This window comes from Capra hircus, chromosome 1 (genome assembly GCF_001704415.2).
Source record: "Capra hircus breed San Clemente chromosome 1, ASM170441v1, whole genome shotgun sequence".
Taxonomy (NCBI): domain Eukaryota; kingdom Metazoa; phylum Chordata; class Mammalia; order Artiodactyla; family Bovidae; genus Capra; species Capra hircus.
The window spans coordinates 144,609,517-144,633,837 of NC_030808.1; the positions used below are offsets into that span (position 1 = coordinate 144,609,517).

At 48.7% G+C, this 24,321-nt stretch overlaps 1 protein-coding gene across 1 annotated transcript; it reads right to left on the reverse strand.

Moving 5' to 3' along the window:
- On the reverse strand, window positions 3,046-13,014 carry SUMO3 (small ubiquitin-like modifier 3). The gene is made up of 4 exons (XM_018052124.1): window positions 12,792-13,014; window positions 8,216-8,344; window positions 5,650-5,721; window positions 3,046-4,338 (listed from the first exon to the last, which is right to left on the reverse strand). Exons 1-4 carry the CDS (start codon window positions 12,810-12,812, stop codon window positions 4,246-4,248), a joined length of 315 nt encoding a protein of 104 aa, XP_017907613.1. The 5' UTR covers window positions 12,813-13,014; the 3' UTR covers window positions 3,046-4,245.

Below are 24,321 nucleotides of genomic sequence, written 5' to 3' on the forward strand. Positions count from 1 at the left end.
CAGGGAGGGCGGATGGAAGGGCGGGTGGGCAGGGAGGGCGGATGGAAGGGCGGGTGGGCAGGGAGGGCGGATGGAAGGGCGGCTGGGTAGGGCGGCCTCTCGCGGGGCCGTGTGAGCGGGTGTCGTTCAGATTGTTTATGGGGTGCACCTGGGACCGTGTTGGGGCTTCTGCGACGTCACCCGCGCAGTTCAGAGGCGGTGACTTCTCAGGCGCAACTGCAATTAAGGCGAGAACATCCACGCGGAGAGCGGTTGGTGCTCGGTGACGACTCTCACACGGTTTTAGGTTTGAAAAAGTTAGATTGGCGATTGTGGCCGTTTTATGCTCTGTCAGTCTGGGTTCAGCTTGGCCTGGAGAGGAGCTTTGGAGACCGAGGAGGGAGCAGAGCAGCAGCCAGACACCCCCCAACCCCAGGGTGGACGGGCTTCCCGCACAACCGCAGCCCACCGCCCCACGCCCCGCACGCCCCAGGCAGCGGCCCCCTCGGTCTTCCCCTAGTCCTCTGCCTCAAGAAGCCAGCATCCACTCCCGCTGCTCTGACTTCTCCACTGACTAATGCGTATCAGGTCACTAGGATGAGTCCTTTTTTCATTATTATTCATGGTGGTTCTACAGCTGATTGGCCCATTGATCTATCTATTCCTCTATTGTACTTCTTAGAACCCCATTCCTAAAAGTTTTTATCTTCACAACACTTATTCCAACATACTGTTGTGTAGAATTTTCTACATTATGCCCTGTGGAGTTTTCTAGTATAATGTATATACAACTTATTATTTGTCTTCTTTACCCAGAAACATGTCCCATGAGGGCAGGGAGTTTTTGTCTCCTGTATTCCTGGATGTGGTAAGCATCTATTGAGTTGAATAAAACCGTGCAAATAAACCTCACAATGATGCATGTATGGCAGTAGAGGCATCAACAAAAATTCAGCCTGACACTGTCTTTTCAAATGACCATTGTGATTTATATGAAAACACTACTTTTAAACAGTTTCAAAAAGTAATGGGTTTGCAAATACTCCTGAGGTTTCCATCTCGCATTCAAGTAGTTTCCTTCTCTGTGATCCAGCTTACACCCCATCCCCCCATGCAGGTCAGGGATCAAAGGGCAACTAAACAATTCTACTTGGAACGGGGCAGAAGCGCAGGTGATAAAAAGTACTATGATCAACATGTGGCTCAGACAACAGCACCCATTAGATGCTGGGTGTTTTCTGAACTGCACCCACGTCTGTCACTTGCTGTCTTTGAGGTCATTCTGTTGTAGCAGTGTGTGTTCACAGTTTGTTCAGCAGTGTGTACCAGGATTAGTATCAAGTGACAAAAACCCAAAATATGAGGTGCTTCCATCTAGTCAAGGCTATGGTTTTTCCTGTGGTCACGTATGGATGTGAGAGTTGGACTGTGAAGAAAGCTGAGTGCTGAAGAATTGATGCGTTTGAACTGTGGTGTTGGAGAAGACTCTGCAGAGTCCCTTGGACTGCAAGGAGATCCCACCAGTCCATTCTGAAGGAGATCAGCCCTGGGATTTCTTTGGAAGGAATGATGCTAAAGCTGAAACTCAGTACTTTGGCAACCTCACTCGAAGAGGTGACTCTGGAAAAGACTGACGCTGGGAGGGATTGGGGGCAGGAGGAGAAGAGGACGACAGAGGATGAGATGGCAGGATGGCATCACTGACTCGATGGACGGGAGTCTGAGTGAACTCTGGGAGTTGGTGATGGACAGGGAGGCCTGGCATGCTGCAATTCATGGGGTCGCAAAGAGTCGGACACAACTGAGCGACTGAACTGAACTGAACATAATGGAAGTCTCACCTCCCTGTGGCTGGTGGGTCAGGCTCACTTCAAGGATACTTATACCCCACTCCGTGCATCCTTGCTGAGATTCAAGTTGAGACTAGGCATTCTGTTTTATTCGCTAAATCTGGCAATGCTCAGCTCAGGTCAGCTGGTCCTGGTGTCCGAAGGGTTCCGAGCACCCGGTATGTGATACTTACAGGCTTTCAACCACTGGACAGACCAGCAAGTTCGGAATGAACTAGTTTCTTTGGGAATTATAGTTTCTTTGGGAATTGAAGTTCTGAGGTATAAAAAGGGTCTGCTTTTTGCAGATTCTTTCCATAAAAGCTGTGTCATGGAGCAGCTGAGATTAATGGCTGCACTCCCACCTGTGCCCCCCAGCCAAACCAGCACCACCCATGTGCCTGGGGCCACGGGGTCCTGGGGTGTGGGGTTTTGGTACTGAAACTGGGAAAGTGCCAGCTGGGACCCAGGGCACCCGTAATAGAATCAGTAAAGACGAGCCTGTCTCCTACTGAAGCATCAGTTTAACCCAGTGATTCTAGGAGCTGATTTTACATAACAATATTTTAATATATCAGCAGATCTGTTATTCTAAATACACCATCTGCACACATTTCTAAGATAAAAAGACAAACTCCAGGACACTGCCTGCTTGTCACGCAGATGCTGGGGGTAGGACTCAGGCAGCACTGCACTAGGGCTCCCCAGAAACCGACATGTGACCCCACGAGCGCAGGGCCTGCTTTCCTGGGCTCCACAAACCCTCCCCCCCACACACACACACACACCTTCTCTGGGCCATGCTCTGCCTGCTGCTGCTGTAAGCAAGTCACGTGCTCGCTGCCCCTGAGCTTTCAGCCTGTGCTCACCTCCCCAACCACCCTGATACAGTATCACAGTGCAACACAGACGTTTCCAAAACAGTGTCAACTCACTTCCATTTCAAAACAGATGGAGTAAGTTGTCAGCTGCACTGCACAAAGGAAGACAGTCTCACATTCAAACACGAAAAATATCAAGAAGCCCAGAGATGGTAACCCCTCCAGGAGCCCAAGAGAGGGAGAAGGGCTCGGCAGGGGAGGGGGCGGCCTCGGCAGGGATGTCACAGCCTGCAGGAGTATGGGAGGTGAGCTAGCCTTCAGATGGAAGTCGGAGTGGTCTTGCTGAAGAGTCACTGCAAATACTGAGCGTGACAGGATGTCCAATCTCCAAATGCAGAATAGAATAGGAGCCGAGAGACAGAATACCAAACTATATTTACTGTTGACAGTAGTAAAGGACAACAAATAATGTACAAATTGGGGAATAAACATAACAGAGTCGCAGACACCCTGCCTGTGCCCAAACAGCAAGGTACAAAGGAAGTGCAGACTTCTCCAGCAAGGTCTCAGGCGAGCAGGAGATGATGGTGGTTGTCCTGCCCAGGTGACCAAAACAGGCAGCCACGGGACATCAGACAGGAGTGAGTCCACACGGAAGGGCAACAGGACAATCAGAGGTTAACAAAACAGACCCCAAAATGCACAGAACTGAAATCACACGTAACGTAAGCTCCATACCAACTTGGGGAGCAGAGCACGGTCCTCGGGGAGAACCCGGGGGCATCTCTCACTTGTAGCCACACTCTGAAGCAGCTCTTTTACACAAAAACATACCAGCAAAATCAGCAATATTCTATCTTCCTTGTTTACATACAGACCATTGTTACTCATCAGAAGCAAATACTGGAGGAAATCTGAGGCCCTGGCACTGTGACCACAGCAGACGTGTGGGACTTACTTTCTTCTCTGTTAAGAAATGGGGAAAAGCCCATTTTTGTTGTGTCCAAGCAGCGTCACCAGCAGTTGGTGGCAATGGGTCCAGGGCCCCAGACCCCGCCCAGGGCTGTGTTACTGACAAAACTTCTTACCTTATAAGAAACATTCCAGTATTTTCCCTTCAACTTTACTATGCTCTGGCAAAGCTTACGTTTTTAATATGTAGCATTAAAAAAACCTGTGCCCACAAGAAATAGTAAGTGAAAGTGTATCTCCCATACCAATCATGACCCCAAAACTCGCCCCACAGAAGCACCCCCAGAGTAGTGACGTTCTCTCCATGATTGGAATGAGGAGGGTCAACACCTGGAGTGAGATCCCCATCTAGACAGAAAGCAGGCATTCAGGCCACAAGCTTGGAGAAAATGTCATAGGAGGGAGAAAAAACAAAAAAGTAAAAACAAAGCCCAAGTCCCTCACCACGCATTTTACCCAAACACAGGTACCAGGTGATGGGCCTAGGGAGGCTAGGGACCATCACCACGGTGGCACTCAAGTGCATCAGAGCAAAGTCCTTCTGGGGAATGTCCTCGGTGTCCGAGCCTCCCTGCTGATGGGCTTGGCCACACGTCCACTGTTCAATAGCAAACACAGCACAGTGCCACGAGGGGATGGGGTCTCTAGAGGTCGCTCCCCGAGAGGCAGCTGGCCACCCTGGAGCCCCCCGTCTGCTGCTGGAACACGTCGATGGTGTCCTCGTCTTCCATCTCCAGCTGCAGGCACAGAAGGCGTGTCAGTGTTTTCTTATGCTGGGGGGGGGGGACCCGCCCCCACGCACCTGAGCCCACCCTCAAGTCGGCACATGAGGACAGAGACTCAGCTATGACTTTCCAGTTAGCTCGCTTCTTCCCCAAGTTCTCCTAAAAGAATCCACAACACTAGGGCCTTGACTGACAGAGAAACTAAGTCCCGTTAAAAGCAAAGTGTCTCAAGTTTTACTGAGAAGTATACAAAATCAGATTTCAGCTAGGAGTGACCAGAAGCGCTGAATCCTGGGGACCTCAGAGGTGAGGAGTGGAGTCCACACGGGTGCTGCCAAAGCCAACTCCATCCCAAAGAAAGGGGTCCCTGCTGGCCTCCCCATCCCGTCGAGTAGCATCCTGCTCAGAAATCAAGAGCAGTACCCCTGAGGGGGGTGGGAGGGCAGGGGGAGGACTACTGTTGCAGACATGACCCAGCACGCACATCAGCGCAGAGGCTGGGGGAGCCCACGGCTGCCCCCTCCCTCTGTGTAAGGGGCATGCGGCTCCCCACAGGAGCAGAGATGAAACCTCTACAGAGCAGCCCTTTCACACTGAAGCCTGGCTGATTCTCCCCACACTCAACTCCACAGTCGTCTGGAAGACAAGTGACGGGTGCAGCCTGGACCCCGGGCTCTCCCTCCATGAGGAGCGACGAGCGGACCTGACAGAGCTGCACATGGTGACTGATGCTGGAGGAAACGGAGCACGCTGCACCCCTCTCCACTCATGTCCCTTGGCGTCAGTGCTCAGAGGGCAGGAGATGGAGGCGGGAATGTAGCTGCAGACTAACGCTGCAGGGCCAGTGTCCCGACAACATGCGGTGGTGATCATATCTGCCCAGCTCACCTGGAGTAGGGGTGGGGGTGGGGGTCGGGGGTGAGGACGCTGGGCCTCGGCCGTCACCCTGGACCACCTCAGCTAGAACCCAGCCCCCCTGCTCCTTCTCCCAACACAGATGAGGCTGACAAAGTACATTTTTCTCATTTGAAAACTAAACCTCAAAATTACAAAATCTAATAATCTAAGCCGTTAAGAAAATATAAGGGGAATTCACTGGCCATCCAGTGGCTAGGATTCTGCGCTTCCACTGCAGGGGCGTTAGTTCAATCCCTAGTCAGGAACTATAAGCCATGCAGCAGGCTACGAAAAAAAAAAGGAAAGAAAATGTACAGTGTTCCGTATGAACAGCGATCAGTAACTCTCAAACGTGAGCGTTCCTGCTGGCAGCTGCCACACACAGGTCGGAAGTAGCCCTTGAGTGCCGACCTGCTGGGTTCCTACCTGTGCTGGGGTGTCTGTTTCATTAATTGGTTGTCCATCAAACCTGAATCGAATCTGTCTCATTGACAAGCCCTGAAAAGAAAAGCAGTTATCACTGTGTAAGTATTTCCTGCTAACACATTAGTTCAAAAAGAATCACACATTCATCAAAACACCAGACTTGTGAATACACAGGTTTACGACCCAGTTGACTACAAAGTCTCACCAGTGGGCCTGAAACTCTGAAGCAGCTAGAAAACAACGGAGTCCCCCCCAGAAAAGGGAGCCACAAAAAACAGTAAAGAACAAGGACTTTTGAAAATCAGAAATCATGACAGACACAAGACCACCCATAAAAAGTGGGAACACAAAGTCGAGAAAACCTCCCAGAAAGGAGACCAACAGCAACAAACCCCATGCACAGCTGGAGGAAATGACCCAGATGCACACACCTGGCACAGATGACTAAATCGGATGGAATCCCACTGGAGAGGGACACAAACTGTCTCTGACTGACAGAAGGTCCAGTTCCTGAACTGAACTGAGCTTCTAGACCAAAAGGCCGAGAACGTGCCCGGAAGAGTCTAAGACAAAAATGCCTACCTAAAAGCCCAAGAATAAAGTCCTGAAAGCTAGCAGAGATAAACCACATTACAACAAAGGACCGAGAATCAGAGCGTCACTGAACTTTACACACAAATGGGGGAAACTAGAAGAATATGATGCAGGAACTCCAAAAGAGGAAAATGAATTTCAACTTAGAAATTTACGTGCAGTCAAATTACTCAAGTGTGAAGGTTTATAAAGCAAATCACGTTCAGAGAAGCAGTATTCTTCATATGCTTTCCGAGCAAGATACTGGAAGATATGCTTTATCAAGACGGGAAGAAGATTAGTCCAGAAAGATTAGTCCAGGACGGGGGCCGAGGACGTGGGCAGGATTCCCGGGAGGCTCTGGGAGGACCGCAGAGAAGCAGCCCAGGTGGGGCAGGAGGGAGGGGCCCGGGTGGGAGACAGTGCAGCACGGCAGGAAATGCAGGGCATAAAGTCACGACGAGACACCCTGAAATCGACACACACAGCCACCACCAGACCAAGAACAACAGGACTCAGACAAGAGCCAGCAATAAGCACAACCTGCTATGTGGCTGGGGTGGCTGCCTGGTCACAAAAGCAGCAGATTCCAGAGCAGGCTGGGTGCAGGGAGGGGGCTGTGTGCGGGGGCAGAGGCTGGCTGTGTGGACCATGGGTCAGAGCAGAAGTCCCACCTTTCACAGGTAAAAATAGTCTCCAAAATCCAAAATTTACAAAACAGAAGCACAAGTATATTTACCAAGAAAAAGTGGAAAAAAAAAAAAAAGCTGGAATTGACAGTGACCTCCTCTGAAGAGCAAAGCCTGAAAAGAGGGGAGAAAAAGAGGAAGGCACGGAGCTTTTTTAGGTGTTTTTAATAGCAACAACAAACAGGCCAAGGCAAGGGTTATCAAAGCTAAGGGTGGAAACTAAGGTCAAGGATTTCCGAATCCCCCCCAGAGGACTGGCTCCTGTGGAGAGCACCAGGGGCCCCAGGGCACAGTCTGACACACACCCCCCCACCACATACACACCCCCCACACACACACCCCCCACACACACACACCCCCACACACACACACCTACATACACACACCCACATACACACACCCCACACCACCCACACCCACCCCACACCACACACACACACATATCCCACACACACCCCCCACACCACCCACACACACACACACCCCACACACACACACTCACATACACACACCCCCCACACCACCCACCCCCCACACACACACCCACATACACACACCCCACACCACCACCACCCCCCCCCCCCCCACACACACACACACACACACGCGCTGGGCTTCACTGTCTCTGATCACCATGGGAGGGCGCCAGTGAGGCGGCTTTGTCTTGTAAAGCAGTAAATAAAGGGAAGTGATGGATGTGAGAATTGGACAATAAAGAAAGCTGAGCACCGAAGAATCGATGCTTTTGAAGTGTGGTGTTGGAGAAGACTCTTGAGAGTCCCTTGGACTGCAAGGAGATCCAACCAGTCCATCCTAAAGGAAATCAGTCCTGGATGTTCACTGGAAGGACTGACGAATCTGAAGCTCCAGTATTTTGGCCACCTGATGCGAAGAGCTGACTCATTTGAAAAGACCCTGATGCTGGAAAAGATTGAAGGTAGGAGAAGGGGACAGAGGATGAGATGGTTGGATGGTATCACCGACTCAATGGACATGGGTTTGGGTGGACTCCGGGAATTAGTGATGGACAGGGAGGCCTGGCGTGCTGCAGTTCATGGGGTCACAGAGAGTCAGACACGACTGAGCGACTGAACTGAACTGAACTGATTAAGTGTGTCTGGAGCAAACTGCCAGGGCAGTGTCTCCACAGACACGGAGGAGGAGGGATGGAATCCGTGAGAACCCACTGCTCAGATTCCAACAGCACCAGACAGCTGCACCGCCCGGGGAAGCCTGGCCAACCTGGCCGCACATGAGCACACACACAGGCCCCTGCACGCACATTTCACCACCCCTCCCCACACCTGGCGCTCGCAGTAGGCCTTCATCAGCTTGCTGAGCGGTGTGTGTCTCTTGATCTTGAACTGGACCACGGAGCCATCCTGCCCGGCCACCTTCAGGTTGATGTGGTCGTTCTCCGTCTTCACTCCCTCCTGCAAAGAGACATGCATCTGGGCCTCCACCTGTTGGCCCACAACCACCACTGCTTCCTAAACGACCCCAGCAATTCAGTCACTGGTGTGTCTGTCGTATTCCTGTACCGAACTGACTTGTAACTTCTATTTGCTGAATCAGGCAAATGCCCTGCCAACCTCGCGTTTGTCACAAACATCGGCTTAAGGGGAAAAAAGTCTGCGTAACACCAGAAAACAAGAGAGAGAAGGCCCGGCTTTGTTGTAAGGTTGCTCTTAGAGTGGAGCACAAGTGACTTATACTCAAGTGTGAGGGTGAGTCAGACACCAGAGACGTTTCTGGCCAGAACAGCAGGCTGCGCAGTGGCTCAGGGTCCAGACTGCCCGTGGCTTCCCCGCTTGCCTCCCAGGGAGGGCCACCTTCAAGTGTGTCCTGGGTCGCCAGTCCCACCTGAATGGGGTCACCGCCCTATCCCATCCTGACATGACCCATGGGACGCTCCAAGCTGCTGAGCAATCAACAAGGTCTCTGGTCCTTGGAAACTACTGGAAGTTGATGCAAGAAGCTGGTGTTCTGAGAGCACACTGCTGGGGAAAAGAGGAGTCTCTGCTTTTTCACAAAATGATGAAGCTGACCTAAGTCAATCTGCATAGTCTGGATGGAGCCCAAAGCAGGTTTGTGTGCTGTCCCAGCCAAGTTCTCCTCTTCCTGGGGCTCTCCTTCCCCACCGCTCCCCCGTCCAAGCCCTGGGACCTGCTCCCCGCCACATGGAGGGGAAAGGAAAGGAGGCCCCTGGAGCCAGAGTAGGGGAGCTCAGACTGGCTCTGAGAAGTGGTCCCAGTAGGCGAGACTCTAGCCACGAGCCCCCATCTGATGAAGCTGGGGGTCCCACAATCAGCACCTCACCACTCCCCAGAAACCAAGGGTGCTTTTGCTTTTTCATCTTTTCAAATAAAGGTTTTATTTTAAAAAAATCCCACATTTCCAAAAAAGTTGCCATACAGAGGCAGAGCGCTCCTACACGCCCCACTGGGTCTCCTTGGTATTAGCATCTCACGCGCTGCAGTGTGCCTCCTGCCCAAGAACGCAACGCTAGCACACCGCTAGCAACAGAACTGCAAGCTTTTTCGTATTTCACCAGTTTTTCCACTAATACTCTTTCTCTGTTTTGTATTTCACAATTTTTCTCCACTAATATCATTTTTCTGTTCCAGAATCCAATCCAGGGTACCTCCTTGCATTTACAGATATGATTTCCTATCCATTTATTCTTTTATTTCTTCGCTGCTTATTCACTGTGTTAAAATACACATAAAATTTACCACCTCAGCCATTTTTAAGTGTACAGTTTGTAGTATAAAATACTACAAACCACCATCCATCTCTACAACTCTTTTCATCTTATAAAACTGAAACTCTGTCCCCATGAAACCCTCACTCGTCCTCCCCCAGCCACTGGCAACCACCATTCTTCCACTTTCATGAATCTGACTCCTCTAGGGACCTCCTCTAAGTGGAATTACGGTATATGTCCTCTAGTGACTGCCTTACATCAATCAGCATAATAATGTCTTCCAGGTTCATCCCTGATGTAGCAAGAGTCGAGATTTCCTTCCTTTTTAAGCCTGAATAGATCAGGCCTGCCTGGTGGCTCAGGTGGTAAAGAATCTGCCTGGGTTTGATTCCTGGGTTGGGAAGATCCCCTGGAAATGGAAATGGCTCCCACTCCAGTTATTCTTGCCTGGAGAATTCCATGGACGAGGAGCCTGGCGGGCTATAGTCTGTGGGTCCACAGAGCTGGACATCACTGAGCCAGTAACACTTTGACCCAGCAGTAGAGCTGCTGGATCATATGGAAATTCTGCTTTTAATCCTTTGAGGAATTTCCATTCTCTCTTCCATGGCAGCTGCATCATTTGACATTCCCACCAACAATTCCAACTTCTCCGCACCCTCTCCAGCACTTGCTGCTCTCTGTTTTGATTTTTAAAGGAGCCATCCTAATGGGCGTCAGGCAGCATCTCGCCGTAGTTCTGTTTGCATTCCCCTGATCAGTGATGTCAAGCATCATTCCATGAGCTTCTTGGCTATTTGTATGTCTTCTCTGGAGAAATGTCTATTCAGGTTTTTTTTATCATTATTTTAATGAGGTCAGTTATTTTTTTGTTGAGTTTTAGGAGTTCTCTATATAGTCTAAATATTGATCCTTTATGAGATATGCAATGTAGAAGGAAAATCAAAAGGGAGTCGGTGTTGCTCAGAAAGCCCCTCAGACAGAACCCAGAGATCACTGAGGACGGGACTCACGCTCACCTCAACCAGGATGGAGTTTGACCTGTGACCACATCCTATCCTGACGAAGCATCCAGGATACCTGCCCAAAACTCGAGACGCCTGTGGGACCCTGACCCTGAAACAACGCGTGACAGCCACACCTTCGGGACACACATTTCTTTTATGTCAGAGTTCAACCTTGTGGCTCCTGCCTTTGTAAGCCCGATTCTTTCTCTTACCCAGAAAGCTCTTTGGTTTACCCAAATCTGTGTTTCCCAAATCACAATTCCTAACACCCCAAATTACTTTCTTATTGGCAGTTTTCTGGGGTTTCCTTGGGTTGATAGTGGTCTGAAGATATCATCTCCCTTTTCTGTGGTTGCATTTTTACCCTGTTCTTTTATCAGTGTCTTTTGATGTATAAAATTTTTAAATTTTCATAAGTCGTTTTTTTTTTCATGACACCTGTGTCTTTGGTGTCATAATCAAGAAATCACCACCAAGTCCAATGTCATGGAGTTTTTGTCCTATGCTTTCACCTTAAAGTTGTATTGTTTTAATTCTTGATCCATCTTGACTTAATTTTTGCATTTAGTGTTGAGAAGGGTCCAACTTCATTCTTTTGCACATAGACAGATGATGCATTTACTTTCATAAAAAAATATGGGTGTTTAAAACAGAGAGATGCAGGGACCAGAACACAAACAGAAAGAGGGCGGTGGCTACAAACCAGGCAGAGGAAGGCCAGACCTGGGGTGAGTCCCTAATCATCAAAACTTGGGAAAAAGGAAAGGGAAGGAAGAAACCCTGAAAACCACAGCAGGGTTCACCCGGTCAGTCCCCTACCTGGACTCTCCAGGGGAGGCAAACTGTCTTCCCAACTGACCCACAAGGTTTTCTTTGCACCAAGATGACCTGGGGTGTGCCTCCTACCCCTCCCCTCCAGGCCCGAAGGAGAGAGCATATCTGAGCCAGAGCAGCCCGGCAGGAACCAAGGCCACCGAAGACAAGGGTGGGGCGTGAGGCACAACCAGCTTGCTATCTTGGAAGCAGTTAAAACAAGTTAATTCTACTGAACTAGGCCTTGGACATTGAACATGTGGGAGTGTTACACCCAAAGGATCAGTATTGGGCGTATTTCACTATCTCACTGCATTTAAACTCAGGAAGAGGAGACCACCTAGAGGGCATAAGGAAAGGCAGTTACATCTGCTCCCACCCCCACCGGAAAAGCAAAGACAGCTCCGAGGAGGCTCCAGGGCGGAAAGGGCCGCGTCCACCGGGGCCCCACCGTGGGATCCCGTCCAAGGGCTCCTTGCAGGCGCACCCAGCCCGGCTCTGCCTCCCGTACGCACTAGGGTGCGATCTCCAAGCAACAGCAGCGGGGTAAGAGAGGCTGCGCGCAGAGCAAGAGTGCAGACGAAAAGCTCCAGAAACCCATTTCCAAGACTAATGTTCACGACCGCGGACCTTCGCGAGGACTGCCGGCCAGGGCACCAGACTGCAGAGCGCACACCCGGCAGCGGCGACGCGGGATGGGCGCACACCCAAGGGGCCGCAGTGGATCCAGACAAGTCAGGCCTCTCGGAGCCCCTGCCCAGCCTGCGCCCTCTCGGCGCTCCGCAGCGAGGACTGAGGAGGGGACCACGCGCACGCGGGGCAGTAGAGCCCAGGCTGGCCGGTCCCCGTGAGGGGCATAGTTAGGGAGGGTCCTGGCGAAGGAAGAGGTCCTGGGGAGGGACGGCCCCAGACAGGGTTTGGGGACGCGGGCGATGTCGGCGGATGGAGAGGCTCCAGACTAGAAGCTCCGGCTTTCCCAGACTCGGGCCAACGGGGCGGGGCTCCCCGCACGGCGGGCCGGGCTGGAGCCGAGGGGTGGAGTTCGAACAGTGGACGCAGGAGCTGGGCGGAGTCGGAACGCGAGGGCGGAGTCTGGGTAGGGGCGGGGCCTGGAAGGGGCGGGGCCTGGAAGGAGGGCGGGGCGCGAGACCGGGCGGGGGGAGGGGAACCGAGCGGGGCACGGCGGCGTGGGGGAGGGGTGAAGGGAGAAGGGGGGAGGGGAGGCCCAGCGGCGCGGCTCGGCACGGGTCCCAGCGGCCGGCGGCGGAGGGCGGCGGGGCCCGGAGCGCGGGCGCGGGGGCGGCGCGGGCGTGGGGGCTGAGTCCGGCCCGACCCCCACCCGCCGGCCCTTACCTTGGGCTTCTCCTCGGACATGGCTGCGCTCGGAGGGCAGCGGGACGGCAGGCAGCCCCAGGCGAGCGACTCACGCTCTCTGCCCGCCGCTCTCCCGCCGCAACTGCTCGCGGGGCCGCGCTTTGCCCCCAAATCCCTGCGCGCAGGTTGGCCGGCGAGGGTCACGTGGCAGTCGCGCGTGCACGAGGCGCGCTCCCGGACGTCGGGCGCGTGCCCGGTCTACCAGGGTTCCTGGTTGTTGGAAATGCGTCACCGGGCGGGTCCTGCGCGGTCAGGCGTCTGGCCTTCGGGGGTGCTCCGGGCAGCGAGGCCTGGGGCCGCTGGAGGAGTAGGGGCGCGCTGCGACTCGGGGAGCGCACAGAGCAGCTAGGGTCGAGGTCAGGGGCGGTGCATAGGGCAGCTGGGGTGGCGAGGGGTAAGCTGTGGGGCAGGGGGCGCTGGGACTCAGAGGTGCCCGGGGCCCCGAGGGTCCGGGGAGCCGCTGGAAGGCGCGCGGGGACCCCGAGGGGGCGCACTGGGACCCCCAAGGGTGCACAGAGATCCAAGCCATGAGGCCTGACACCCGATCTTGTAGCCTGAGAATGGCCGGTTCACCTCTTCAGTCCCCGTCTCCCAAACTGGCCACTCACCTACCGCAGCTCCACCAGCCAAACCCCATTGCACTCACTGACTCCCGTATAGTGCGTGCGTTTCTCAGAAGGAAACAAGGAAAATAAAGCCAGCCAGGAGAACCACCTCCACAGTGGCCCCAGGAGACCTGAGTGAAAGCTGCTCTGGAGGGGACCCAACGCTACTAGGAAAAGCCAGCTAACCTCCACTGAGGAGCCGAAGGTCAGGTCATGAGGAAGTGGGAGTGAGGAAGAATTCCTACGAGGCCGACCCACCTGGCAGCTCCGTCCACAAAGGACATATGGTGTGTTCATTCAGCAAGGCCACGCAGGCTCCAAAGTCCGCTGCCTCCACCCTGAGCTTCGGGTGAACAGAGGCATCAAGAGGCCTTTCTAAGAGGGCCTCGGGGTGGTGGACAGTCTCTAGTTCCACCCACTTTGCGATCTGTGCTCCCTGAATGTGTGTGGCTCCTTCCTCTCCCCTTGTCCAGCCCCCTTCAGGGTCCTTCTGAGCCTGGCCAGTGGAAGCTGAGCACCTGAGGAGACAGTGATCTAGCCCATTGGGTTTAGCGCATTTCCTGTCAATATCGAAAGGCCATAAAGCCAAGTTTTCATGGACCTTAATCTAACCGTTTTTGACTCTTAAAAATTCACTTCTTGGGACTTCCCTGGTGGTCCAGTGGTTAAGAATCTGCCTTGCAATGCAGGCAATGCTGATTGCTGGGTTGGGGAAAGTTAAGATCCTATTGGATGTGAGCCTGCATGAGGTGCCAGGAAAGCTCCCGAGTGATGCAAAGAAGATGCGCCACAACTAAGACCTGAAGCAGCCGAAATAATATTTTTTAATTATTTGAGAAAAGAGAACACTGACAAAACATTGTCAAAATGAATGGGAGAGGGGGAAAGAGCGCCCCAGAATGGAGCTGCCACATCACAGACTAAGTCTCTCAGTTGACAGGTGTGGTCAGACCTGAGCTCCCATCTCAGCCAGGTCCAAAAGTTTGGCCCCTGTCGTCCTGGAATGTGACCAGCGGTGTTCCAGAGGATCTTGGCACAGTGGCCAGCTCAAGGGGTGCTTGCTGGAGAAGGGAGTCTCTCGATCCTGCCCCTTCCAGGACAGAGGTGGACATCTGGGACCAGAATCACCCCCTGCCCCCAGACGACTGGCTGTGGTGTAGTTTCAGATAGGCAGTGTTCAGACCCATCAGTGACTCTTAAGACACCAGCAGCTATAAAATATGACATTGTTTCCTTTAACACAGACACATTAAACTATGCAGGTTACAGGTTAGAGTTGATGAAATACAGTATCTAAATGTGTTACAAAAGGAATTAAACTACAGTTCATTCATATAATGAACAGCTATGCCACTATTAAATGTGTAAAAAAAAAAGGTTGATAACAGGAAAAATATGTTCATATGTTGTTTTTTATGAAGCAAATTATAAAACTATTATGGTTTTGAACAACCAGAAAATGTGTATAAAAATATTTTAAAAATCTGAAGACACTAGATAGCTGCCAAAACAGAAAAGACTTTTTCTGAGGGGTGAAGATCCCCAAAAGACAGGAAGTGGTTTTCCTTTTCAGGTATTTGATGATTGGTATGATGGGGTTGCAAACAGACATGACTGAAGCAACTTAATTCTCACGCACACACAATATATCAGCTTCCCAGGTGACGCCAGTGGTAAAGAAACACCCTGTCCATGCAGGAAACAAGTGATGGGTTGGGAAAGATGCCCTGGATTAGGAAATGGCAACCCACTCCAGTACTGTTACCTGAAAAATTCTGTGGACAGAGGAGCCCGATGGGCTCAAGTCCACGAAGTTGCAAAGGGTCGGACATGACTGAGTGACAGCACCATTTATATATTCTTACTATATTTCATATTCTATTCTAGTTTCTCATTTTAGAGCTAGTATAGTTTCCTTTGCTTTCATCCTTGCTCTGCTGCTTTTACTAACCAGGTAACCTTGGATGCAAAACGTGTGCCTCAACTTCCCTGTGCAATGGCTCAATAATGGTACCCAACCCCCTCCAGTATCCTTGCCTAGAAAATCTCATGGACAGAGGAGTCTGGTGGGCTGCAGTCCATGGGGTCGCAGAGAGTCGGACACGACTGAGCGACTAACACTTACTCACCTCATTCCATTAATCTATATGAAGGTAGGAGAGTGCAAGTCATGTAAGTGCTATGTAAATATCTTCCGTTATTTTCTACTGTTTCCTTTTACCTGTTTTTATGACTATGTTAATTGGTTCCATTTTGTTGATGTGTTGTTCTTGCAGTGGTTTGAAAGTTATTTCTCATTTTCTTGGGAAAATCCACTCCCTCTGCTTCTATTTTCTTCTAACCTGACTTCCAGTTCAGAATCATCTCTTCCATTGTGTCTAATCTGTTGTTAAACTCTTCTAGTTTCAACAATTGCATTTTTGTTTACAAATTTCTATTTTTGTATAGATTTCACTTAACGGCTGAAGATTTCCATCTCATAAACTATTCCCTTGAACATATTATTTAAAGTTATTTTTAAACCTATCTAATAATGTCAGTGGATTCATTATTAATATATAATTGGTTTTGATCATTTGATTTCTGGTTTTCTCCATGAACGTTCTATTCTGAATATTGTATATGAAGATATTTTAGGGAACTTGAGGCCCCAAGTGATGGTGTTTTGTTAACGGCTGTTGACCTGCTACCTCATGTGCTGTGTGTGTGCTTGGATGCTCAGACATGTCTGACTCTTTGCGACTCCTTGGACTGTAGCCCACCAGGCTCCTCTGTCCATGGGGATTCTCCAGGTGAGAATACTGGACTGGGTTGCCATTTCCTACTCTAGGGGATCTTCCCCAACCCAAGGATCGAACTCACATCTCTTGTGTCTCCTGCATTGACAGACAGATTCTTTACCACTAGCACTACCTGAGAAACCCAAGAATAAATAAATACCAGTAATCACACTAGGTATTAGTGGATTAAGTTGTTCCATTTAAAGACAGTTGCTTCCCAAATGTGTCAAAAAAGCACAACTATGTTTGTAAGAGATACAGCTGAAGAGTAGAAGAAAAGGTAGAAATAAAAAGCAAATTCGCTATAGCTTATAACAACTTTTATATCAGATAAAATACATTTCAAACCACAAAGCATCAAATGGACAATGAGAGATACATTCAGTTCAGTTCAGTTGCTCAGTTGTGTCCAGCTCTTTGTGACCCCAGGGACTGCAGCATGCCAGGCTTCCCTGTCCAACACCATCTCCCAGAGCTTGCTCAAACTCATGTCCATTGAGTTGGTGATGTCATCCAACCATCTTGTCCTCTGTTGTCCGGTTCTCCTCCTGCCTTCAGTCTTTCCCAGCATCAGGGTCTTTTCCAATGAGTCAGTTCTTTGCATCAGGTGGCAAAAGTATTGGAGCTTGAACCTCAGCATCAAAGAGATACATTATCAATACATTAGTAACAGGTCCATTCCACCAAGAAGCAGGTAGGAAACTGCAAATAGGAGTCTGACTCTGTTTTTTTTTTGTTTGTTTTTTTGCTTGCTTGTTCTAGGTTATTTACTTTATTGACCAGAAGATCATCACAAAGAAAAAATTGGAATCCCTTTTTATCCATTAATATTTTTTATTTTTATTTTATATTGGAGTATAGTTGATTTACAACGTTGTATTAGTTTCAGGTATAAAGCAACTTGATTCAGTTTTACATACACATATATCCATTCTTTTTCAATTCTTCCCCATATAGGTTATTACAGAGTGCTGACTAGAGTTCCCTGTGTGCTGTAGTAGACTGTTGTTGATTATCTATTTTATTATTTTTAAATTTTTATTTATTATTGAAGTGTAATTCAGTTCAGTTCAGTCACTCAGTCATGTCCGACTCTTTGCGACCCCATGGACTAAAGCACACCAGGCCTCCCTGTCCATCACCAACTCCTGGAGTCCACCCTAACTCATGTCCACTGAGTCAGTGATGCCATCCAACCATCTCATCCTCTGTCGTCCCCTTCTCCTCCTGCCCTCAATCCTTCCCAGCATCAGGGTCTTTTCCAATGAGTCAGCCCTTCGCATCAGATGGCCAAAGTATTGGAGTTTCAGCTTCAGCATCAGTCCTTCCAGTGAACACCCAGGACTGATTTCCTTTAGGATGGACTGGTTGGATCTCCATGCAGCCCAAGGGACTCTCACGAGTCTTCTCCAACACCACAGTTCAAAAGCATCAATTCTTCAGCACTCAGCTTTCTTTATAGTCCAACTTTCACATCCAAACATGACTACTGGAAAAACCACAGCCTTGACTAGATGGACCTTTGTTGACAAAGGAATGTCTCTGCTTTTTAATATCCTATCTAGGTTGGTCATAACTTTCCTTCTAAGGAGCAAGCATCTTTTAATTTCATGGCTGCAATCACCATCTGCAGTGATTTTGGAGCCCCCCAAAATAAAATCAGCCACTGTTTCCACTGTTTCCCCATCTATTTGCCATGAAGTGATGGAACCAGATGCCATGATCTTAGTTTTCTGAATGTTGAGCTTTAAGCCAACCTTTTCACTCTCCTTTCACTTTCATCAAGAGTCTCTATAGTTCTTCACTTTCTGCCATAAGAGTGGTGTCATCTGCATATCTGTTATTGATGTTTTTCTGTATTAGTTTCTGCTGTACAATGAGAGGAATCAGCTGTATGTATAAATATATCCCCTCCCTCTAGGACCTCCCTCCCACCTCCTTGCATCCCACCCCTCTAGGTAACTGCTGACATCTTTGAAGCCTCATCCCTGAGTCTTTTCTTTCTCCCCACATCTTAGCAGACAGAAAAGAAAGCCTGGAAATTGGTACAAGTAGGAAATTCAAACCATACAGGAGGCACCTGCCCGTGCCGGAACCCTCATCAAGGCCCCACCCCTAACACAACAGAAGCCCAGGTGCTTCTCCTTTCCTGGCTCTCAAGTCATGTTTAGACCAGCTTGAGGGGCCTGCACTGCTCACCCCAAAAAGCCTCCTTGTGTAAGGGATAAACATTTCCATACTGTCTTAGTGTGTATGTATGGTTATCAGTCTTGACGGCTGGACCAAAATTTGTGTGAAAGTCCATCTTCTTTCCGAAAGATGTCACAATGACAAAAACTAAGTAAGCATTTAGAAGATCTGAGTAACATAATAATCTTGCGATAAGCTTGCACCTTGTATTACAACATGGTGGAGTAGAAGGACATTCACTTATCTTCTCCTGTGAGAACTCCAAAACTGCAACTAACCACTGAACAACCATCGACAGGAGAATGTTGGATCCCACCAAAAAAAGATACTTCACAACTCAGTGCAAAGGAGAAGCCCCACCAAGACACTGGGAGGGTTGAAATCGCATTTAGAATCAATCTTCATACCAGCCAGAGATGCTTGGAGGGTTCAAGCAAAATGTTGTGCACACCAGGACCCAGGGACCCCACGTGGGACTGAGCCAGACCTGCCTTTGAGTGTTTGGGCATCTCCTGAGGAGGCATGGGTCAGCAGCAGCCTGCTGCAGGGGCAAGAGCTTTGGCTGCAGCAGACCTGAGAGGCGTGTGAGCCCCACCATAGAGCCACCAAGCTGACAACCCATACACTGGAGAACAATTATACCAAAGAAGTTCTCGCACTGTTGCAAAAGTGCTGGGGCCCACAACAGATTTCTCAACCTGGATCCGGCAAAAGGGATTTAGAACTCCCAGGGAAATTGACTTTGAAGGCCAGTGGGATTTGATTACTGAACTTCCACAGCACTGGGGAAACAGACTCTTGGAGGGCACAAACAAAACCTTGTGTGCACCAGGACCCAGGAGAAAGGAGCAGTGACCCCACAAGAGATTGAGCCACACTTGTCTGTGAGTGTCCAGGAGTCTCTGGCAGAGGCATGAGTCGACTGGCCTGCTGTGGGGTCGGGGCACTGAATACAACAGTCTTGGCATAAGTCCTTTCGAAGGAGGTCTCTATTTCCCCTACCATAGTTTGGCCTCAGGCCAAACTACAGGGCGCCCCAACCACTAATGCCTCAGGCCAACCAGTCCATCCTAAAGGAAATCAGTCCTGAATATTCATTGGAAAAACTGATGGTGAAGCTGAAACTCTAATACTTTGGCCACCTGGATATGAAGAACTGACTCACTGGAAAAGACCCTGATGCTGGGAAAGATTGAAGGCAGGGGAAGAAGGGGACGACAAAGGATCAGATGATTGGATGGCATCACAGACTGGATGGATGTGAATTTGAGTAAGTTCTGGGAGTTGGCGATAGACGGGAGGCCTGGTGTGCTGCAGTCCATGGGGTTGCAAAGAGTCAGACACCATTGAGTGGCTGAACTGAACAGAAACTACAGGGAGGGAACACAACCCTACCTGTCAACAGAAAATTGGATTAAAGATTTACTGAGCATGGCCCCACACATCAGAGCGAGACCCAGATTCCTCCACAGCCAGTATCTCCCATCCAGGAAGCTTCCATAAGCCTCTTACCCTTATCCATCAGAGGGCAGACAAACAAGATGGAAACCACAATTACAGAAAACTAACCAAACTGATCACTTGGATCACAGCCTTGTCTAACTCAGTGAAACTATGAGCCATGCCGTGTGTAGGGCCACCCAAGATGGACAGGTCATGGTGGTGAGTCCTGACAAAACATGGTGCGCTGGAGAAGGGAATGGCAAACCACTTCAGTATTCTTGCCTTGAGAGCCCCATGAACAGTATGAAAAGACAACAAGAGAGGACACTGAAAGATGAACTCCCCAGGTCGGTAGGTGCCCAATATGCGACTGGAAATCAGTGGAGAAGTAGCTCAGAGAAGAATGAAGATGCTGAGCCAAAGAGAAAGCAGTGCCCAGTTGTGGATGTGACTGGTGATGGAAGTAAAGTCCGATGCTATAAATGACAATATTGCATAGCAACCTGGAATGTTAGGTCCATGAATCAAGGTAAATTGGAAATAGTCACACAGGAGATGGCAAGAACGAACATTGACCGTTTAGGAATCAGTGAACTAAAATGAACTGGAATGAGTAAATTTAATTCAGATGACCATTTTATCTACTACTGTGGGCAAGAATCCCTTAGAAGAAATGGAGTAGCCTTCACAGTCAACAAAAGAGTCCAAAATGCAGTACTTGGGTGCAATCTCAAAAACAACAGAATGATCTCTGTTTGTTTCTAAGGCAAACCATTCAATATCACAGTAAATCCAAGTCTAGGCCCCAACCACCAATGCTGAAGAAGCTGAATGCTTCTATGAAGACCTACAAGACTTTCTAGAACTAACACCAAAAAAAAAAAAAAGATATCCTTTTCATCATAGGGGACTGGAATGCAAAAGTCGGAAGTCAAGAGAAAACTGGAGTAATGGGCAAGTTTTGCCTTGGAGTACAAAATGAAGCAGGGCAAAGGTTAACAGAGTTTTGCCAAGAGAATGCACTGGTCATAGCAAACATCCTCTTCCAACAACACAAGAGACAACTCGACACATGGACATCACCAGATGGTCAATACTGAAACCAGATTGATTATATTCTTTGGAGCCAAGGATGGAGAAACGATATAGTCAGCAAAAACAGAACTGGGAGCACTGAAGAAAGTAGGGAGAACCACTAGACCATTCAGGTATGACCTACAATTATACAGTGACAAATAGATTCAAGGGATTAGATCTGATAGAGTGCCTAAAGAACTATGGAAAGAGGTTTGTAACATTGTACAGGAGGTGGTGATCAAAACCATCCCCAAGAAGAAGAAATGCAAAGAGGTAAAATGATTGCCTGAGGAGGCCTTACAAATAGCTGAGAAAAGAAGAGAAGTGAAAGGCAAAGGAGAAAAGGAAAGATATACCCATCTGAATGCAGAGTTTCAAAGAATAGCAAGGAGAGATAAGAAAGCCTTCCTAAGTGATCAATGCAAAGAAACAGAGGGAAACAGTAGAATGGGAAATACTAGAGATCTCTTCAAGAAAATTAGAAATACCAAGGGAACATTTCATACAAAGATAGGCACAATAAGGAACAGAAATGGTATGGACCTTACAGAAGCAGAAGATAATAAGAGGTGGCAAGAATACACAAACTAATGGTACAAAAAAAAGATCTTAATGACCCAGATACTCACGATGGTGTGATCACTCACCTAGAGCCAGACATCCTGGAATGTGAAGTCAAGGGGGCCTTAGGAAGCATCACTACAACAAAGCTACTGGAGGTGATGGAATTCCAGTTGAGCTATTTCAAATCCTAAAAGATGATGCTGTGAAAGTGCTGCACTCAATATGTCAGCAAATTTGGAAAACTCAGTAGTGGCCATAGGACTGGAAAAGGTCAGTTTTCATTCCAATCCCAAAGAAAGGCAATGCCAAAGAATGCTCAAACTACCGCACAATTGCACTTATCTCACGTGCTAGCAAAGTAATGCTCAAAATTCTCCAAGCTAGGCTTCAATAGTATGTGAACTGAGAACTTCCAGATGTTCAAGCTTGATTTAGAAAAGGCAGAGGAACCAGAGATCAAATTGCCAACATCCATTGGATCATAGAAAAAGCAAGAGAATTCCAGGAAAAAAACATCTTCTGCTTCATTGACTACACTAAAGCCTTTGACTGTGTGGATCATAACAAATATAAAAAATTCTTAAAGATGTTGGAATACCAGACCACCTTACCTGCCTCCTGAGAAATCTGTATACAGGTCAAGAAGCAACAGTTAGAACTGGACAGGGAACAACAGACTGTTTTAAAACTGGGAAAGGAGTTCATGAAGGCTGTATTTTGTCATCTTGCTTATTTAACTTATATGCAGAATACATCATGCAAAATGCCAGGCTGGATGAATCACAAGTTGGAATCAAGACTGTCAAGAGAAATATCAATAACCTCAGATATGCAGATGACACCACCCTTATGGCAGAAAGCAAAGAGGAATTAAAGAGTCTCTTGATGAAGGTGAAAGAGGAGAGTGAAAAAGCTGGCTTAAAACTCAACATTCAAGGTCATGGCATCTGGTCCCATTACTTCATGGCAAATAGATGGGAAATAATGGAAACAGTGACAGACTTTATTTTCTTGGGCTCCAAAATCACTGCAGATGGTGACTGTAGCCATGAAATGACACTTGCTTCTAGGAAAGAAAGCTATGACCAACCTAGACAGCATATTAAAAAGCAGAGACATTACTTTGCTGACAAAGGTCTGTCTAGTTAAAGCTATGGTTTTCTAATAGTCATGTATGGATGTGAGAGCTTGACTATAAAGATAGCTGACAGCTGAAGAATTGATGCTTTTGAACTGTGGTATTGGAGAAGACTCTTGTGAGTCCCTTGGACTGCAAAGAGATCAAACCAGTCAGTCCTAAAGGAAATCAGTCCTAAATATTCATTGGAAGGACTGATGCTGAAGCTTAAGCTCCAACACTTTGGCCACATGATGCAAAGAACTGACTCACTGGAAAAGTCCCCAATGCTGGGAAAGATTGAAGGCTGGAGGAGAAGGGGACTACAGAGGATGAGATGCTTGTATGTTATCACTGACTCAACAGACATGAGTTTGAGCAAGCTCCAGGAGTTGGTGATGGACAGGGAAGCGTGTAGTGCTTTAGTCCATGGGGTCACAAAGAGTCGGACACGACTGAGTGACTGAACTGAACTGAATGCATAGAGAGAGAACTTGGAAGCCAAAGAAAGCTGTATGTACTATTTTTCATCACCTTGGAATATTTACAAAGTTTGAGCACATATTAGGTCTCTAAGAAAACTCAAGAAGCAAAATCCTGTGGAGGGTGAGTTCTGCCTAGGATGTGGAAAGCTGGGATGATCATTTTCCCGGTCTACAAATGAGAAAATTTGGACAACCTAAAAATTACAACTTTTCTTAAACCCATCAGAAAACTGGGATTTTGACTTTCCAGTGTTTAAATTTAGGGTTCTCTCCCTAATCGGTCTGCTCTTACTTTCAGACTGAAGCATTCAGGCTCCTCAGATAGATGCTCACTTTGTCTTTTCCGCACCAGAAGTCTCTCAATATTAGAAGGACAGCTTTCTGGGTATAGAAGTCTGAGCCTAAAGTCTTTAAAGGTATCACCTCACTGTCGTTATTGTCAGAGTACATCCAGGCCCAGCCCCTTGGTGGTCTTCTGTCTCTGGAGAGGAAACAGGGTCACTAAGTCCCACCCCAAAGTGCAGGGACATGAGATCTGCGTCCATGTGAACCTGCATCACGGCAACAGTGAGCCCAACCTGCCACGCCCCATTCCAGAGCAGTCAGTGCCCAGAAGCAAGCTGGAGGGTCCATCACACTGAGGGGAGTGAGCCTGGAGAGAGGCCCTCCCCATGGTGCAGGTGCGCAGGGCAGGCCTGGAGTTCCAGGCGGAGTGGGGACACTGAGAAAAACCTTCCAGCAAACCATCCTCCACCCTCAGCACGGGTGATGCTGAGGAATGTGAGGTCAGTGGGCACTAAAGGTAACCATGGCAACCACAAAACCCAGAGCCAGTCAGCCCTGTAGCTGCCTGACCCCTACAATAGCAGCCAAACGGAAGAAAAATGTCCATTTCTAGATATAAATACTGTTAACCGCAGTCTCTATTGCCCTCCAGACAGTATCTTTCTCTCAGTAATTACAAGACACACAAAAAAGAAGGAAAAACTCCCACAATCAAGACACAAAATCACCAGAACCAGATTCAGATGTGACTCAAATGCTGGGGTTGTCAGACCGAATTGATATTAAGCCTCTAGAGGAAAGATAACATGAAGAAAAGAGTGGAGACTTTGAGCACAGAGATGGAGACAGAAGGGGCCCATGGAAATTCTGGAAATAAAAACAGGGGAACAGAGATGAAGGATCTTCAACAGTCTCATGAGGAGACTCAGTACAGACAAGGGGAAGAACCATGAGCTTTGAGAT